General features: G+C 43.6%; 5 protein-coding genes across 5 annotated transcripts; 3 read left to right on the top strand and 2 right to left on the bottom strand.

Moving 5' to 3' along the window:
• The first annotated feature begins 2,142 nt into the window (after nucleotides 1-2,142).
• Nucleotides 2,143-3,073, top strand: LOC117773047 (olfactory receptor 1509-like). The gene is given in 2 exon segments (XM_034604743.1): nucleotides 2,143-2,823; nucleotides 2,825-3,073. Coding segments are annotated over 2 exon segments (930 nt in total).
• A 2,541-nt stretch (nucleotides 3,074-5,614) lies between these two features.
• LOC117773046 (olfactory receptor 4D1-like) lies at nucleotides 5,615-6,544 on the top strand. Its single transcript, XM_034604742.1, has one exon. The coding sequence runs from the start codon at nucleotides 5,615-5,617 to the stop codon at nucleotides 6,542-6,544; it is 930 nt and encodes a 309-aa protein (XP_034460633.1).
• A 2,950-nt stretch (nucleotides 6,545-9,494) lies between these two features.
• LOC117773045 (olfactory receptor 1509-like) lies at nucleotides 9,495-12,260 on the top strand. The gene is made up of 3 exons (XM_034604741.1): nucleotides 9,495-10,395; nucleotides 12,040-12,112; nucleotides 12,254-12,260. The coding sequence occupies exons 1-3, from the start codon at nucleotides 9,495-9,497 to the stop codon at nucleotides 12,258-12,260; spliced, it is 981 nt and encodes a 326-aa protein (XP_034460632.1).
• Nucleotides 12,261-15,146: 2,886 nt separating this feature from the next.
• Nucleotides 15,147-16,109, bottom strand: LOC117773044 (olfactory receptor 10A6-like). Its single transcript, XM_034604740.1, has one exon. The coding sequence runs from the start codon at nucleotides 16,092-16,094 to the stop codon at nucleotides 15,147-15,149; it is 948 nt and encodes a 315-aa protein (XP_034460631.1). The 5' UTR covers nucleotides 16,095-16,109.
• Nucleotides 16,110-17,194: 1,085 nt separating this feature from the next.
• LOC117773042 (olfactory receptor 142-like) lies at nucleotides 17,195-18,148 on the bottom strand. The gene has a single exon (XM_034604737.1). It carries the CDS (start codon nucleotides 18,131-18,133, stop codon nucleotides 17,195-17,197), a length of 939 nt encoding a protein of 312 aa, XP_034460628.1. The 5' UTR covers nucleotides 18,134-18,148.

Genomic DNA, 18,148 nt, shown 5'->3' with positions numbered 1-18,148 from the left:
TTTTGTTCGCTGACCTCTTAACTTCAGAATAAAGTTCCAAATGTTTCCTTCACTGATGCATTGAATTGATAATTGACACTGACTGAAGAGCCCAGAAATAAAATCAACGCCTTTGTGCCACGGGGGGAATTGAAAGTATCTTCTCATCTGGTCACTGTTTGATCGACCTGTGGTGAAAGATTGTTTGATTTGCTAAAACCACAATACCAATTCTTTAGTCCCTAAATTACAACGTGAAACCAAAACTAACCAGATCAAGTGAAATATGGAACAAACACATGAAGCTTCAGACTCTCAGAGAAAACGTCTCCGATGAAACTAATATTGTGAGTCACACTGAACTTCTCAAAGCAACCAAACATCATTAAAGTGAACTCGGCTGAAGTTGATCCCACAGAGGCTGCGACTGTCCCTCAGGTCAAAGGTCACTGAGGCTCATCAACATGTTTGTCCCTGAGGCGTCTTCACACGAGACACAGAGACCACAGAGACCAATCAGAGTCCTCACAGGACGGATAATGACCTGTGTTCTTCACCAAGCTGTTTACTAACAACTGGAATTATTAGGATCATTCAAATAAAATAAGTTGATTCAACTTCACATCAAAGACAACAAGTGAAACCAACTGTTCAACTTCAAAGACACAAAGTAACGTCAATGTACGAAAAGTCACTAATGGAGGGCCCAGATTTCAGTGGCCCCGTCACTAACAGAGGTTCCCGACTTCAGTGGCCCCGTCACTAACAGAGGGGCCCGACTTCAGTGGCCCCGTCACTAACAGAGGTTCCCGACTTCAGTGGCCCCGTCACTAACAGAGGGGCCCGACTTCAGTGGCCCCATCACTAACAGAGGGCCCAGACTTCAGTGGCCCCATCACTAACAGAGGGCCCAGACTTCAGTGGCCCCATCACTAACAGAGGGCCCAGACTTCAGTGGCCCCGTCACTAACAGAGGGGCCCGATTTCAGGGGCCCCGTCACTAACAGAGGGCCCAGACTTCAGTGGCCCACTCACTAACAGAGGGGCCCAGACTTCAGGCCGTCACTAACAGAGGGGCCCGACTTCAGTGGCCCATCACTAACAGAGGGGCCCAGACTTCAGTGGCCCGTCACTAACAGAGGGGCCGACTTCAGTGGCCCCGTCACTAACAGAGGGGCCCAGACTTCAGTGGCCCGTCACTAACAGAGGGCCCAGACTTCAGTGGCCCCGTCACTAACAGAGGGGCCAGACTTCAGTGGCCCCGTCACTAACAGAGGTTCCAGACTTCAGTGGCCCCGTCACTAACAGAGGGGCCCAGACTTCAGTGGCCCCGTCACTAACAGAGGGGCCCAGACTTCAGTGGCCCCGTCACTAACAGAGGGGCCAGACTTCAGTGGCCCCGTCATAACAGAGGGGCCCAGACTTCAGTGGCCCCGTCACTAACAGAGGGCCCAGACTTCAGTGGCCCCGTCACTAACAGAGGGGCCAGACTTCAGTGGCCCTCGTCACTAACAGAGGGGCCCAGACTTCAGTGGCCCTGTCACTAACAGAGGGGCCCAGACTTCAGTGGCCCCGTCACTAACAGAGGGGCCCAGACTTCAGTGGCCCTGTCACTAACAGAGGGGCCCAGACTTCAGGGGCCCCGTCACTTAATTTCCTCGACAGTGTTCATTCATGAAAGGCATCAAAGAGCAAAGAGAAGAATCCATCAGCTCGGACACTGAACCTGAAAGTTCACAGGTTTGAACAGGATCAGATTTAAGAACTGAAGCTGTCACTCAACAGTAAAACGGTTTGATCCGAAAGTCGCTCTTTGAAAAAAAGTCTCGCCACAGGGAGGTGCTGGAGGAGGAGGCGGAGTCTGAGTTCATGTATGTGCCAATCAGCGGTCAATAGTCATGTGGTAATAAAATGGACATAAGTGTTGGACGTCTTCAGAGAAGAGACACAGACACACAAGTACTGCAGGCTACTCATGTGATGTCTTCTGCTGCGGGACGAATAAAGGACTTGTTATCTTATATCTTAGGACGACATGTTTCTATCTGAATATTTACAAAAATACAAAAAGTAACTTTATAATGTTTCTGAACAAGTTTTTGTTTTGGACAAAACGATGAGAATGAAAAGTTTCATCATTTCCTCCTGTTTGAATTTTAAATGATGCTGAATTCAACGTCATCAACTTCATCTTACTTTGTTCTTGAGGCTTATTTACATGTGGGAACTTTGAGATACTTGTTGTTCATGTTGACTGCAGTGATTTACATGTTCATCCTGATTTCCAACACGTCTCTGATTGTCGTTATCTGTATGAACAGAAGTCTACATGAACCTATGTACGTGTTTCTGTGCAGCCTGTTTGTAAATGAACTGTATGGTAGCACAGGGTTGTTTCCTTTGCTCCTGCTTCAGATTCTCTCAGACGTTCACACTGTTTCTCGTCCTCTTTGTTTCCTGCAGATCTTCTGTTTGTATCACGTATGCGAATGTGTAGAATTTAGTAATTTAGCCGTCATGTCGTACGACAGATATCTGGCCATCTGTTGTCCTCTGCAGTACAACACACGTATGACGGTGAACAAAGCAGTTACCTTCATTATTGTGCTCTGGGTGTATTCCTCTGTGAAGTTCTTAGTTACTTTATCGTTAACCATCCGTTTGCCTCTTTGTGGAAACGTCTTGGACAGTTTGTATTGTAATAACTACCTGATTGTGAAGTTAGCGTGTTCCGACACCACAGTGAACAACATCTACGGACTGTTCGGTGTTTTTATAACCGTCTTAGTTCCTCTGCTTCCGATCCTGTTCTCCTACACGAAGATTCTTCAAGTTTGTTTCTCTGGATTCCAAACAGATGAGACAGAAAGCCGTCAGTACCTGCACCCCCCACCTGGTGTCGCTGCTCAACTTCTCTTTCGGCTGTTTGTTTGAAATAATGCAGAGCAGGTTTAACATGACCAATCTTCCCAAAGTGCTCAGACTCATCTTGTCCTTGTATTTCTCGGTGCTGCAGTTTCTGTTGAATCCCGTCATGTTTAGAATGCAAATGTCAAAACTACGGATGTTTAAAGGTCACAGAGTCTCTGTGTAGAAGCTCTCATCCATCACAAGCTACAGCGACAGTTACACTTTGTGTCACCATGTCACACAGTTGTTACCACGGAAACAGCTACACGTTGAGAGGAATTATTTCCAGTGAACCTAAATATCATTTCTGAAGTTAATCTTTTGGAACCTTGTCCTGGGAGTGACCAGCGTCCCTACACGCTGTGGATCAGCTGCCTGTTGTGATCCCACTCAGGGCCTCATGTGTCCTTTTGTTCGCTGACCTCTTAACTTCAGAATAAAGTTCCAAATGTTTCCTTCACTGATGCATTGAATTGATGATTGACACTGACTGAAGAGCCCAGAAATAAAATCAACGCCTTTGTGCCACGGGGGGAATTGAAAGTATCTTCTCATCTGGTCACTGTTTGATCGACCTGTGGTGAAAGATTGTTTGATTTGCTAAAACCACAATACCAATTCTTTAGTCCCTAAATTACAACGTGAAACCAAAACTAACCAGATCAAGTGAAATATGGAACAAACACATGAAGCTTCAGACTCTCAGAGAAAACGTCTCCGATGAAACTAATATTGTGAGTCACACTGAACTTCTCAAAGCAACCAAACATCATTAAAGTGAACTCGGCTGAAGTTGATCCCACAGAGGCTGCGACTGTCCCTCAGGTCAAAGGTCACTGAGGCTCATCAACATGTTTGTCCCTGAGGCGTCTTCACACGAGACACAGAGACCACAGAGACCAATCAGAGTCCTCACAGGACGGATAATGACCTGTGTTCTTCACCAAGCTGTTTACTAACAACTGGAATTATTAGGATCATTCAAATAAAATAAGTTGATTCAACTTCACATCAAAGACAACAAGTGAAACCAACTGTTCAACTTCAAAGACACAAAGTAACGTCAAATGTACGAAAAGTCACTAATGGAGGGCCCAGACTTCAGTGGCCCCGTCACTAACAGAGGTTCCCGACTTCAGTGGCCCCGTCACTAACAGAGGGGCCCGACTTCAGTGGCCCCGTCACTAACAGAGGTTCCCGACTTCAGTGGCCCCGTCACTAACAGAGGGGCCCGACTTCAGTGGCCCCATCACTAACAGAGGGCCCAGACTTCAGTGGCCCCATCACTAACAGAGGGCCCAGACTTCAGTGGCCCCATCACTAACAGAGGGCCCAGACTTCAGTGGCCCCGTCACTAACAGAGGGGCCCGATTTCAGGGGCCCCGTCACTAACAGAGGGCCCAGACTTCAGTGGCCCCATCACTAACAGAGGGGCCCAGACTTCAGTGGCCCCGTCACTAACAGAGGGGCCCGACTTCAGTGGCCCCATCACTAACAGAGGGGCCAGACTTCAGGGGCCCCGTCCACTAACAGAGGGCCCAGACTTCAGTGGCCCCGTCACTAACAGAGGGGCCCGATTTCAGGGGCCCCGTCACTAACAGAGGGCCCAGACTTCAGTGGCCCCGTCACTAACAGAGGGGCCCAGACTTCAGTGGCCCCGTCACTAACAGAGGGCCCAGACTTCAGTGGCCCCGTCACTAACAGAGGGCCCAGACTTCAGTGGCCCCGTCACTAACAGAGGGGCCAGACTTCAGTGGCCCCGTCACTAACAGAGGGCCCGACATCAGTGGCCCTGTCACTAACAGAGGGCCCAGACTTCAGTGGCCCTGTCACTAACAGAGGGGCCCAGACTTCAGGGGCCCCGTCACTAACAGAGGGGCCTGACTTCAGTGGTCCCATCACTAACAGAGGGGCCTGACTTCAGTGGCCCCATCACTAACAGAGGGGCCAGACTTCAGTGGCCCCGTCACTAACAGAGGGGCCCAGACTTCAGTGGCCCCTGTCACTAACAGAGGGGCCCAGACTTCAGTGGCCCTGTCACTAACAGAGGGGCCCAGACTTCAGTGGCCCCGCCACTAACAGAGGGGCCTGACTTCAGTGGCCCCGTCACTAACAGAGGGGCCCAGACTTCAGTGGCCCCGTCACTAACAGAGGGGCCCAGACTTCAGGGGCCCCGTCACTAACAGAGGTTCCAGACTTCAGGGGCCCCGTCACTTCATTTCCTCGACAGTGTTCATTCATGAAAGGCATCAAAGAGCAAAGAGAAGAATCCATCAGCTCGGACACTGAACCTGAAAGTTCACAGGTTTGAACAGGATCAGATTTAAGAACTGAAGCTGTCACTCAACAGTAAAACGGTTTGATCCGAAAGTCGCTCTTTGAAAAAAAGTCTCGCCACAGGGAGGTGCTGGAGGAGGAGGCGGAGTCTGAGTTCATGTATGTGCCAATCAGCGGTCAATAGTCATGTGGTAATAAAATGGACATAAGTGTTGGACGTCTTCAGAGAAGAGACACAGACACACAAGTACTGCAGGCTACTCATGTGATGTCTTCTGCTGCGGGACGAATAAAGGACTTGTTATCTTATATCTTAGGACGACATGTTTCTATCTGAATATTTACAAAAATACAAAAAGTAACTTTATAATGTTTCTGAACAAGTTTTTGTTTTGGACAAAACGATGAGAATGAAAAGTTTCATCATTTCCTCCTGTTTGAATTTTAAATGATGCTGAATTCAACGTCATCAACTTCATCTTACTTTGTTCTTGAGGCTTATTTACATGTGGGAACTTTGAGATACTTGTTGTTCATGTTGACTGCAGTGATTTACATGTTCATCCTGATTTCCAACACGTCTCTGATTGTCGTTATCTGTATGAACAGAAGTCTACATGAACCTATGTACGTGTTTCTGTGCAGCCTGTTTGTAAATGAACTGTATGGTAGCACAGGGTTGTTTCCTTTCCTCCTGCTTCAGATTCTCTCAGACGTTCACACTGTTTCTCGTCCTCTTTGTTTCCTGCAGATCTTCTGTGTTTATTCTTACGGAAGTGTAGAATTTACTAATTTAGCCGTCATGTCGTACGACAGATATCTGGCCATCTGTTGTCCTCTGCAGTACAACACACGTATGACGGTGAACAAAGCAGTTACCTTCATTATTGTGCTCTGGGTGTATTCCTCTGTGAAGTTCTTAGTTACTTTATCGTTGAACATCCGTTTGCCTCTTTGTGGAAACGTCTTGGACAGTTTGTATTGTAATAACTACCTGATTGTTAAGTTAGCGTGTTCCGACACCACAGTGAACAACATCTACGGACTGTTCGGTGTTTTTATAACCGTCTTAGTTCCTCTGCTTCCGATCCTGTTCTCCTACACGAAGATTCTTCAAGTTTGTTTCTCTGGTTCCAAACAGATGAGACAGAAAGCCGTCAGTACCTGCACCCCCCACCTGGTGTCGCTGCTCAACTTCTCTTTCGGCTGTTTGTTTGAAATAATGCAGAGCAGGTTTAACATGACCAATCTTCCCAAAGTGCTCAGACTCATCTTGTCCTTGTATTTCTCGGTGCTGCAGTTTCTGTTGAATCCCGTCATGTTTAGAATGCAAATGTCAAAACTACGGATGTTTAAAGGTCACAGAGTCTCTGTGTAGAAGCTCTCATCCATCACAAGCTACAGCGACAGTTACACTTTGTGTCACCATGTCACACAGTTGTTACCACGGAAACAGCTACACGTTGAGAGGAATTATTTCCAGTGAACCTAAATATCATTTCTGAAGTTAATCTTTTGGAACCTTGTCCTGGGAGTGACCAGCGTCCCTACACGCTGTGGATCAGCTGCCTGTTGTGATCCCACTCAGGGCCTCATGTGTCCTTTTGTTCGCTGACCTCTTAACTTCAGAATAAAGTTCCAAATGTTTCCTTCACTGATGCATTGAATTGATAATTGACACTGACTGAAGAGCCCAGAAATAAAATCAACGCCTTTGTGCCACGGGGGGAATTGAAAGTATCTTCTCATCTGGTCACTGTTTGATCGACCTGTGGTGAAAGATTGTTTGATTTGCTAAAACCACAATACCAATTCTTTAGTCCCTAAATTACAACGTGAAACCAAAACTAACCAGATCAAGTGAAATATGGAACAAACACATGAAGCTTCAGACTCTCAGAGAAAACGTCTCCGATGAAACTAATATTGTGAGTCACACTGAACTTCTCAAAGCAACCAAACATCATTAAAGTGAACTTGGCTGAAGTTGATCCCACAGAGGCTGCGACTGTCCCTCAGGTCAAAGGTCACTGAGGCTCATCAACATGTTTGTCCCTGAGGCGTCTTCACACGAGACACAGAGACCACAGAGACCAATCAGAGTCCTCACAGGACGGATAATGACCTGTGTTCTTCACCAAGCTGTTTACTAACAACTGGAATTATTAGGATCATTCAAATAAAATAAGTTGATTCAACTTCACATCAAAGACAACAAGTGAAACCAACTGTTCAACTTCAAAGACACAAAGTAACGTCAAATGTACGAAAAGTCACTAATGGAGGGCCCAGATTTCAGTGGCCCCGTCACTAACAGAGGTTCCCGACTTCAGTGGCCCCGTCACTAACAGAGGGGCCCGACTTCAGTGGCCCCGTCACTAACAGAGGTTCCCGACTTCAGTGGCCCCGTCACTAACAGAGGGGCCCGACTTCAGTGGCCCCATCACTAACAGAGGGCCCAGACTTCAGTGGCCCCATCACTAACAGAGGGCCCAGACTTCAGTGGCCCCATCACTAACAGAGGGCCCAGACTTCAGTGGCCCCGTCACTAACAGAGGGGCCCGATTTCAGGGGCCCCGTCACTAACAGAGGGCCCAGACTTCAGTGGCCCCATCACTAACAGAGGGGCCCAGACTTCAGTGGCCCCGTCACTAACAGAGGGGCCCGACTTCAGTGGCCCCATCACTAACAGAGGGGCCAGACTTCAGGGGCCCCGTCACTAACAGAGGGCCCAGACTTCAGTGGCCCCGTCACTAACAGAGGGGCCCGATTTCAGGGGCCCCGTCACTAACAGAGGGCCCAGACTTCAGTGGCCCCATCACTAACAGAGGGGCCCAGACTTCAGTGGCCCCGTCACTAACAGAGGGCCCAGACTTCAGTGGCCCCGTCACTAACAGAGGGCCCAGACTTCAGTGGCCCCGTCACTAACAGAGGGGCCAGACTTCAGTGGCCCCGTCACTAACAGAGGGCCCGACATCAGTGGCCCTGTCACTAACAGAGGGCCCAGACTTCAGTGGCCCTGTCACTAACAGAGGGGCCCAGACTTCAGGGGCCCCGTCACTAACAGAGGGGCCTGACTTCAGTGGTCCCATCACTAACAGAGGGGCCTGACTTCAGTGGCCCCATCACTAACAGAGGGGCCTGACTTCAGTGGCCCTGTCACTAACAGAGGGGCCCAGACTTCAGTGGTCCCATCACTAACAGAGGGGCCTGACTTCAGTGGCCCCGTCACTAACAGAGGGGCCCAGACTTCAGTGGCCCTGTCACTAACAGAGGGGCCCAGACTTCAGTGGCCCCGCCACTAACAGAGGGGCCTGACTTCAGTGGCCCCGTCACTAACAGAGGGGCCCAGACTTCAGTGGCCCTGTCACTAACAGAGGGCCCAGACTTCAGTGGCCCCGTCACTAACAGAGGGGCCAGACTTCAGTGGCCCCGTCAATAACAGAGGTTCCAGACTTCAGTGGCCCTGTCACTAACAGAGGGGCCCAGACTTCAGTGGCCCCGTCACTAACAGAGGGGCCTGACTTCAGTGGCCCCGCCACTAACAGAGGGGCCTGACTTCAGTGGCCCCGTCACTAACAGAGGGGCCTGACTTCAGTGGCCCCGTCACTAACAGAGGGGCCAGACTTCAGTGGCCCCGCCACTAACAGAGGGGCCTGACTTCAGTGGCCCCGTCACTAACAGAGGGCCCAGACTTCAGTGGCCCTGTCACTAACAGAGGGGCCCAGACTTCAGTGGCCCCGTCACTAACAGAGGGGCCCAGACTTCAGTGGCCCTGTCACTAACAGAGGGGCCCAGACTTCAGGGGCCCCGTCACTTAATTTCCTCGACAGTGTTCATTCATGAAAGGCATCAAAGAGCAAAGAGAAGAATCCATCAGCTCGGACACTGAACCTGAAAGTTCACAGGTTTGAACAGGATCAGATTTAAGAACTGAAGCTGTCACTCAACAGTAAAACGGTTTGATCCGAAAGTCGCTCTTTGAAAAAAAGTCTCGCCACAGGGAGGTGCTGGAGGAGGAGGCGGAGTCTGAGTTCATGTATGTGCCAATCAGCGGTCAATAGTCATGTGGTAATAAAATGGACATAAGTGTTGGACGTCTTCAGAGAAGAGACACAGACACACAAGTACTGCAGGCTACTCATGTGATGTCTTCTGCTGCGGGACGAATAAAGGACTTGTTATCTTATATCTTAGGACGACATGTTTCTATCTGAATATTTACAAAAATACAAAAAGTAACTTTATAATGTTTCTGAACAAGTTTTTGTTTTGGACAAAACGATGAGAATGAAAAGTTTCATCATTTCCTCCTGTTTGAATTTTAAATGATGCTGAATTCAACGTCATCAACTTCATCTTACTTTGTTCTTGAGGCTTATTTACATGTGGGAACTTTGAGATACTTGTTGTTCATGTTGACTGCAGTGATTTACATGTTCATCCTGATTTCCAACACGTCTCTGATTGTCGTTATCTGTATGAACAGAAGTCTACATGAACCTATGTACGTGTTTCTGTGCAGCCTGTTTGTAAATGAACTGTATGGTAGCACAGGGTTGTTTCCTTTGCTCCTGCTTCAGATTCTCTCAGACGTTCACACTGTTTCTCGTCCTCTTTGTTTCCTGCAGATCTTCTGTTTGTACACGTATGCGAATGTGGAGTTTTGTAATTTAGCCGTCATGTCGTACGACAGATATCTGGCCATCTGTTGTCCTCTGCAGTACAACACACGTATGACGGTGAACAAAGCAGTTACCTTCATTATTGTGCTCTGGGTGTATTCCTCTGTGAAGTGCTTAGTTACTTTATCGTTGAACATCCGTTTGCCTCTTTGTGGAAATGTCTTGGACAGTTTGTATTGTAATAACTACCTGATTGTTAAGTTAGCGTGTTCCGACACCACAGTGAACAACATCTACGGACTGTTCGGTGTTTTAATAACCGTCTTAGTTCCTCTGCTTCCGATCCTGTTCTCCTACACGAAGATTCTTCAAGTTTGTTTCTCTGGATCCAAACAGACGAGACAGAAAGCCGTCAGTACCTGCACCCCCCACCTGGTGTCGCTGCTCAACTTCTCTTTCGGCTGTTTGTTTGAAATAATGCAGAGCAGGTTTGACATGAGCAATCTTCCCAAAGTGCTCAGACTCATCTTGTCCTTGTATTTCTCGGTGCTGCAGTTTCTGTTGAATCCCGTCATGTTTAGAATGCAAATGTCAAAACTACGGATGTTTAAAGGTCACAGAGTCTCTGTGTAGAAGCTCTCATCCATCACAAGCTACAGCGACAGTTACACTTTGTGTCACCATGTCACACAGTTGTTACCACGGAAACAGCTACACGTTGAGAGGAATTATTTCCAGTGAACCTAAATATCATTTCTGAAGTTAATCTTTTGGAACCTTGTCCTGGGAGTGACCAGCGTCCCTACACGCTGTGGATCAGCTGCCTGTTGTGATCCCACTCAGGGCCTCATGTGTTCTTTTGTTCGCTGACCTCTTAACTTCAGAATAAAGTTCCAAATGTTTCCTTCACTGATGCATTGAATTGATGATTGACACTGACTGAAGAGCCCAGAAATAAAATCAACGCCTTTGTGCCACGGGGGGAATTGAAAGTATCTTCTCATCTGGTCACTGTTTGATCGACCTGTGGTGAAAGATTGTTTGATTTGCTAAAACCACAATACCAATTCTTTAGTCCCTAAATTACAACGTGAAACCAAAACTAACCAGATCAAGTGAAATATGGAACAAACACATGAAGCTTCAGACTCTCAGAGAAAACGTCTCCGATGAAACTAATATTGTGAGTCACACTGAACTTCTCAAAGCAACCAAACATCATTAAAGTGAACTCGGCTGAAGTTGATCCCACAGAGGCTGCGACTGTCCCTCAGGTCAAAGGTCACTGAGGCTCATCAACATGTTTGTCCCTGAGGCGTCTTCACACGAGACACAGTTTGGTTCCCTCAGAAAGTCCAGAGCTGTTTATCACAGAGACCAATCAGCTCATGACTCCACAGAGAACTGATTACATTGTCTGTTAAACAATAAACACTATGTTTGAACATAAGAGGATTCGTGTACTTCACCACCTGGTAGAATAATCAAAATGAACTTTATTAATACAGCACCTTCCATACAAGAAATGCATTATGTACAATAGAGATAAGAAATAAAAACAAGTTAAAACGTAATTCAAATGAGAAGAGAACAGATATTAAGAAACATAGGAACATGTAAAATTACATTTAAAGGAAAAATTCAATTTGATTTTAAAAAATGCGTAAAAACAGAAAAGAAAGAAAATGATATCAATATAAAAGCACAGGAGTGTAAGTGTAAGATCTAGTTAAAGTCTGAAGTAAAGATAAATGTTTTAAAGACGTTTACTGAACCAGCTTCTCTGATATCGAGTCTGATCCACAGCTTGCATCTCAGATTTTCTTTGGGCTGGAACCTCTGATAGATTTGCTGCAGATGTTCTCAGTGTTCTAGAGGGAACATCGTTCACTAGAGAGGCAGCTGTGTAACTGGGTCCATCCAGAGCCTTGTGTGTGAGGAGGAGAACCTTGAGGTCAATCCTGTGTGGTTTGGTCCTCTTTGGTTAACGGGCTGCAGAGTTCTGAATGAGTCTCTATTGTTTTCTATGGGACGCCTGTGAAAAGTGCATTAATCCAGTCCGATAGAAATAAAGGCATAAATATGCTTTATGTTGACAGATGTTGGTGTAAACGGTCTCAGCTCCATCCAAAGGGAAAAAGATCATTTAAATCCTGTTGGTAATGAGCAGAGGTTTTCTCTACTTCTTAAAAATGTGATCTCTCAGGAAGAATCCAAGTGGATCTGCAGATCTTCTGTCTTTATTCTTACGCTTGTGTGGAATTGTTTAATGTAGCCGTGATGTCTTATGACCGATACCTGGCCGTCTGTTGTCCTCTGCAGTACAACACACAAATGACAACTACAAAAGTTACGATGCTAATTGCTGTAACGTGGTTACCCCAAAAAACTCTTCTCCATCTTTTCCAACCTCACTATACAAGTGGATGCTACTGAATGTTCTAATGTCACTGACTGTGTAGTTGTTAAATATGCGACAGATTTTAGTAATAAAATATCACTAATAATAATAAGCAGATCATTACAGATCATCTAATGTCTCTGGGTAAAGTATCTGAGTAAAGTCTCAGAGTAAAGTCTCTGAGTAAAGTCTCTGAGTAAAGTCTCTGAGTAAAGTATCTTAGTAAAGTATCTGAGTAAAGTATCTTAGTAAAGTATCTGAGTAAAGTCTCAGAGTAAAGTCTCTGAGTAAAGTATCTTAGTAAAGTATCTTAGTAAAGTCTCTCAGTAAAGTATCTTAGTAAAGTCTCTGAGTAAAGTATCTTAGTAAAGTCTCTGAGTAAAGTCTCTGAGTAAAGTATCTTAGTAAAGTCTCAGAGTAAAGTCTCTGAGTAAAGTCTCTGAGTAAAGTCTCTGAGTAAAGTATCTTAGTAAAGTCTCTGAGTAAAGTATCTGAGTAAAGTCTCTGAGTAAAGTCTCTGAGTAAAGTATCTGAGTAAAGTCTCTGAGTAAAGTATCTTAGTAAAGTATCTTAGTAAAGTCTCAGAGTAAAGTCTCTGAGTAAAGTCTCTGAGTAAAGTCTCTGAGTAAAGTATCTTAGTAAAGTCTCTGAGTAAAGTATCTGAGTAAAGTATCTTAGTAAAGTCTCTGAGTAAAGTATCTGAGTAAAGTCTCTGAGTAAAGTATCTTAGTAAAGTATCTTAGTAAAGTCTCTGAGTAAAGTATCTGAGTAAAGTCTCTGAGTAAAGTATCTTAGTAAAGTCTCTGAGTAAAGTATCTGAGTAAAGTCTCTGAGTAAAGTCTCTGAGTAAAGTATCTTAGTAAAGTCTCTCAGTAAAGTATCTGAGTAAAGTATCTGAGTAAAGTCTCTCAGTAAAGTATCTTAGTAAAGTCTCTGAGTAAAGTATCTGAGTAAAGTCTCTGAGTAAAGTCTCTGAGTAAAGTATCTGAGTAAAGTCTCTGAGTAAAGTCTCTTAGTAAAGTCTCTCAGTAAAGTATCTGAGTAAAGTCTCTGAGTAAAGTCTCTCAGTAAAGTCTCTGAGTAAAGTATCTGAGTAAAGTATCTGAGTAAAGTCTCTGAGTAAAGTCTCTGAGTAAAGTCTCTGAGTAAAGTATCTTAGTAAAGTCTCTGAGTAAAGTCTCTGAGTAAAGTCTCTCAGTAAAGTATCTGAGTAAAGTCTCTGAGTAAAGTCTCTGAGTAAAGTCTCTGAGTAAAGTATCTTAGTAAAGTCTCTGAGTAAAGTATCTTAGTAAAGTATCTTAGTAAAGTCTCTGAGTAAAGTCTCTGAGTAAAGTCTCTGAGTAAAGTATCTTAGTAAAGTCTCTGAGTAAAGTCTCTGAGTAAAGTATCTGAGTAAAGTCTCTGAGTAAAGTATCTGAGTAAAGTCTCTGAGTAAAGTCTCTGAGTAAAGTCTCTGAGTAAAGTATCTTAGTAAAGTCTCTGAGTAAAGTCTCTGAGTAAAGTATCTTAGTAAAGTATCTGAGTAAAGTCTCTGAGTAAAGTCTCTCAGTAAAGTATCTGAGTAAAGTCTCTGAGTAAAGTCTCTGAGTAAAGTCTCTGAGTAAAGTATCTTAGTAAAGTCTCTGAGTAAAGTATCTTAGTAAAGTCTCTGAGTAAAGTCTCTGAGTAAAGTATCTTAGTAAAGTCTCTCAGTAAAGTATCTTAGTAAAGTATCTTAGTAAAGTCTCTGAGTAAAGTCTCTGAGTAAAGTCTCTGAGTAAAGTATCTTAGTAAAGTCTCTGAGTAAAGTATCTGAGTAAAGTCTCTGAGTAAAGTCTCTTAGTAAAGTCTCAGAGTAAAGTCTCTCAGTAAAGTATCTTAGTAAAGTATCTTAGTAAAGTCTCTGAGTAAAGTCTCTGAGTAAAGTCTCTGAGTAAAGTATCTTAGTAAAGTCTCTGAGTAAAGTATCTGAGTAAAGTCTCTGAGTAAAGTATCTTAGTAAAGTATCTTAGTAAAGTCTCTGAGTAAAGTATCTGAGTAAAGTCTCTCAGTAAAGTATCTTAGTAAAGTATCTTAGTAAAGTCTCTGAGTAAAGTCTCTGAGTAAAGTCTCTGAGTAAAGTCTCTCAGTAAAGTATCTTAGTAAAGTATCTTAGTAAAGTCTCTGAGTAAAGTCTCTGAGTAAAGTCTCTGAGTAAAGTCTCTGAGTAAAGTATCTTAGTAAAGTCTCTGAGTAAAGTATCTGAGTAAAGTCTCTTAGTAAAGTCTCAGAGTAAAGTCTCTCAGTAAAGTATCTTAGTAAAGTATCTTAGTAAAGTCTCTGAGTAAAGTCTCTGAGTAAAGTCTCTGAGTAAAGTCTCTGAGTAAAGTATCTTAGTAAAGTCTCTGAGTAAAGTATCTGAGTAAAGTATCTGAGTAAAGTCTCTGAGTAAAGTATCTTAGTAAAGTATCTTAGTAAAGTCTCTGAGTAAAGTATCTGAGTAAAGTCTCTGAGTAAAGTCTCTTAGTAAAGTCTCTGAGTAAAGTATCTTAGTAAAGTATCTTAGTAAAGTATCTGAGTAAAGTCTCTGAGTAAAGTATCTTAGTAAAGTCTCTTAGTAAAGTCTCTGAGTAAAGTATCTTAGTAAAGTATCTTAGTAAAGTATCTTAGTAAAGTCTCTGAGTAAAGTATCTGAGTAAAGTCTCTGAGTAAAGTATCTTAGTAAAGTATCTTAGTAAAGTCTCTGAGTAAAGTCTCTGAGTAAAGTATCTTAGTAAAGTCTCTGAGTAAAGTCTCAAAGTCTCTACAAATGTTTTCAAATGAAAAAGAAACAAAACAAAGAAAAATAAATGTTTTTTCACTGAAAACAAATAAAACAGCGTCTTCGTTGTTTGTCAACGATCAAACACATCGAAACTTCATTTCCTACATTTGAATACAACATCAACTCAAATAATATTACTGACACACGTGAAGTGACATTTATTGTCTTTTATTCAAACACATTTGCTGTAGGGACTTAAGAGCAGACTCTTACACAGCAGGCGTATTTTGGACATATTCAGACCGTACATGATGGAGTTAAAGAGCGGCTGACATGTGAGAAAATACAGAGATAAAAATATTCTCAACACATGAGGTAAAGTGCTCATATTGAACCTGCTCTGTAATACTTCAAAACAAACCCCGAAGGAGAAGTTGAGCAGCGAGGCCAGGTGGGGGGTGCAGGTGCTGACGGCTTTTTGTCTCGTCTGTTTGCAACCAGAGAAACAAACCTTTAGAATCCTCACGTAGAAATAAAGACTCGCAGACACAGGAACACAGACTGTGGGGAAAACAGCAACAAGTTCATAGATGTTATTGACTCTGGTGTCATAACAGGCCAGTTTAATGATGGAGTAGTTATCACAGTACACTTTGTTAATGATGTTTCCACACAGCTGTAAAGACCAAGTCAGAGAAGTCGTGACAAAAACAGCAGCACAAGGAGGTAACCACACAACTGCAATGAGAAAGGCAACTTTATGAGACGTCATATGTGCGTTGTACTGCAGAGGACAACAGATGGCCAGATATCGGTCATAAGACATGACGGCTAAATTAGTAAATTCCACACTTCCGTAAGAATAAACACAGAAGATCTGCAGGAAACAAAGAGGACGAGAAACAGTGTGAACGTCTGAGAGAATCTGAACCAGGAGCAAAGGAAACAACCCTGTGCTACCATACAGTTCATTTACAAACAGGCTGCACAGAAACACGTACATAGGTTCATGTAGACTTCTGTTCATACAGATAACGACAATCAGCAGCACGTTGGCACAAAGGATCAACAAGTACAACGACAGGACCAGCATGAAGAACAAGTATCTCAACAGTCCAGAGTTGAAGAAAGCACCGAGGATGAAATATGAAAACTGGGTGGAGTTTGTCATGATTTTCATCTTGGTACAGATCACAGGAAGAATTCAGTGTCATACTCACATCCCAGATCAGTGTGAGCGTGACACAGCGTTCAGTCTGAGAACGAGTCAAACTCAACACGTCCAACATCACGATGTCTGCTTCTTTTAAACCCACCAGTGGACGCAGAGCTGTGGACGACCACAAGGGACAAATCCAAAATCAATAAGGAAATAAATCTACTGTTGCAATTATTCCCCTCATGAATTATTTTCAGTTTTTAAAGTTATTCTTTAATTTTAACACAAATTTGTTCTTATTCATTTTTATTAAATCATTCATTCATTCATTTGTATTTCTGCTGCATTAAGCCAATGAGGAGGCTTTGATTCAAAGTGTGAGGGGGGGTCGACTTTCTGTTGCTTTCACAGGTCAAAGTTCACAAGAAATTAATGAAAGAGAAAACAAATACTTAAAAAAACGAATTAATTAATTAATTAAAAAATGTATATCAATAAATAAGGAGAATAATAAATATAAAAGCAAAAACATGACATGTTATAATTTAATTAAGACCATTATTTATTATGTCATTTTTCATTCATATTCATGTATCTATTTCTTTTTAATGTTTAGGTTGTGCTCCTTCGTGCATTGATGTCATAAAGGAAACGAGAGGTCAAAGGTCAAAGGTCAAGGTCACAGTGACCTTACATGAATCTGGAAAAAGTTTGCAGAAATATATACACAGAAACTGCACAGTGCAGTAATTGTATAGATTCAACCTTTAAGCTCTGGCCTGATATCTATTGGCTCAGAAAACAACTGGCCTATGACGTCACCTTTGACCCCTTCACTTAGGGTTAGGGTCAAATAACTGCCAACAGCAACTAGCCAGTATCAACCTGGATCACATGAAGGACTGGAAGCCACACACACACACACACACACACACACACACACACACACACACACATAAAACCACAAGAACCACGAGATAAATATATTCATTATCCTTTTATATTTAATAATGTGCAAATATCTCAAGTCCTTATATCTTTTCATACAGTTAACAATAAACATCAGTGTTGTTTGAAGTGCAGGAGGAGGTGCACTACACAGCTGCTGCATGTCCTGGATGTCAAGGTGTCTGTCGTGAGACCCGATGGACGTATAGGTTACGGATTTTAGACATTTTCAGTCCGTACATCACAGGGTTGAACAGCGGCTGACATGTTAGAAAATATATAGATAAAAATATTCTCAACATAATAGGAACACTGCTCATATTGAACCTGCTCTGTAATACTTCAAAACAAACCCCGAAGGAGAAGTTGAGCAGCGAGGCCAGGTGGGGGGTGCAGGTGCTGACGGCTTTTTGTCTCGTCTGTTTGGAACCAGAGAAACAAACCTTTAGAATCCTCATGTACGTGTAGAGGATTAAAAGCAGAGGAAGGATGATGGAGAGAAATGTGTAGATGAGTCCGTAGACGTTGTTGACTGTGGTGTCAGAACACGACAGTTTGACCACAGAATAATTGTCACAGTAAACTTTGTGAATGATGTTTCCACACAGCTGTAAAGGGGAAGTCAATGATATCAAAACAACAATCGCAAGAAAAGGGAACAACCACGTTACAGCAATTAGCATCGTAACTTTTTTAGTTGTCATACGTGTGTTGTACTGCAGAGGACAACAGATGGCCAGGTATCGGTCATAAGACATCACGGTTAAGTTTAAATATCCAATACAAACATAAGAGTGAACACAAAAGATCTGCAGGAAACAAAGAGGACGAGAAACAGTGTGAACGTCTGAGAGAATCTGAAGCAGGAGCAAAGGAAACAACCCTGTGCTACCATACAGTTCATTTACAAACAGGCTGCACAGAAACACGTACATAGGTTCATGTAGACTTCTGTTCATACAGATAACGACAATCAGCAGCACGTTGGCACAAAGGATCAACAAGTACAACGACAGGACCAGCATGAAGAACAAGTATCTCAACAGTCCAGAGTCCAGATAAGCAGCCAGAGTGAAATAAGAAACTCGGGAGGAGTTTATATTCCTCCACATTTCAGTTTGTAAAAC

The sequence above is a fragment of the Hippoglossus hippoglossus genome, chromosome 13 (genome assembly GCF_009819705.1).
Source record: "Hippoglossus hippoglossus isolate fHipHip1 chromosome 13, fHipHip1.pri, whole genome shotgun sequence".
NCBI lineage: Eukaryota > Metazoa > Chordata > Actinopteri > Pleuronectiformes > Pleuronectidae > Hippoglossus > Hippoglossus hippoglossus.
The sequence above is the reverse complement of the archived record's forward strand: the minus strand, read 5'-3'. Positions and strand labels throughout refer to the sequence as shown.

Coding starts and splice junctions, on each gene's coding strand:
- LOC117773042 (XM_034604737.1), bottom strand. CDS start 18,133: ATGTGGAGGAATATAAACTCCTCCCGAGTTTCTTATTTCACTCTGGCT.
- LOC117773045 (XM_034604741.1), top strand. CDS start 9,495: ATGATGCTGAATTCAACGTCATCAACTTCATCTTACTTTGTTCTTGAG. Junction 10,396..12,039: donor GCAAATGTCAAAACTACGGA/TGTTTAAAGGTC, acceptor GTCTTTATTCTT/ACGCTTGTGTGGAATTGTTT.
- LOC117773046 (XM_034604742.1), top strand. CDS start 5,615: ATGATGCTGAATTCAACGTCATCAACTTCATCTTACTTTGTTCTTGAG.
- LOC117773044 (XM_034604740.1), bottom strand. CDS start 16,094: ATGAAAATCATGACAAACTCCACCCAGTTTTCATATTTCATCCTCGGT.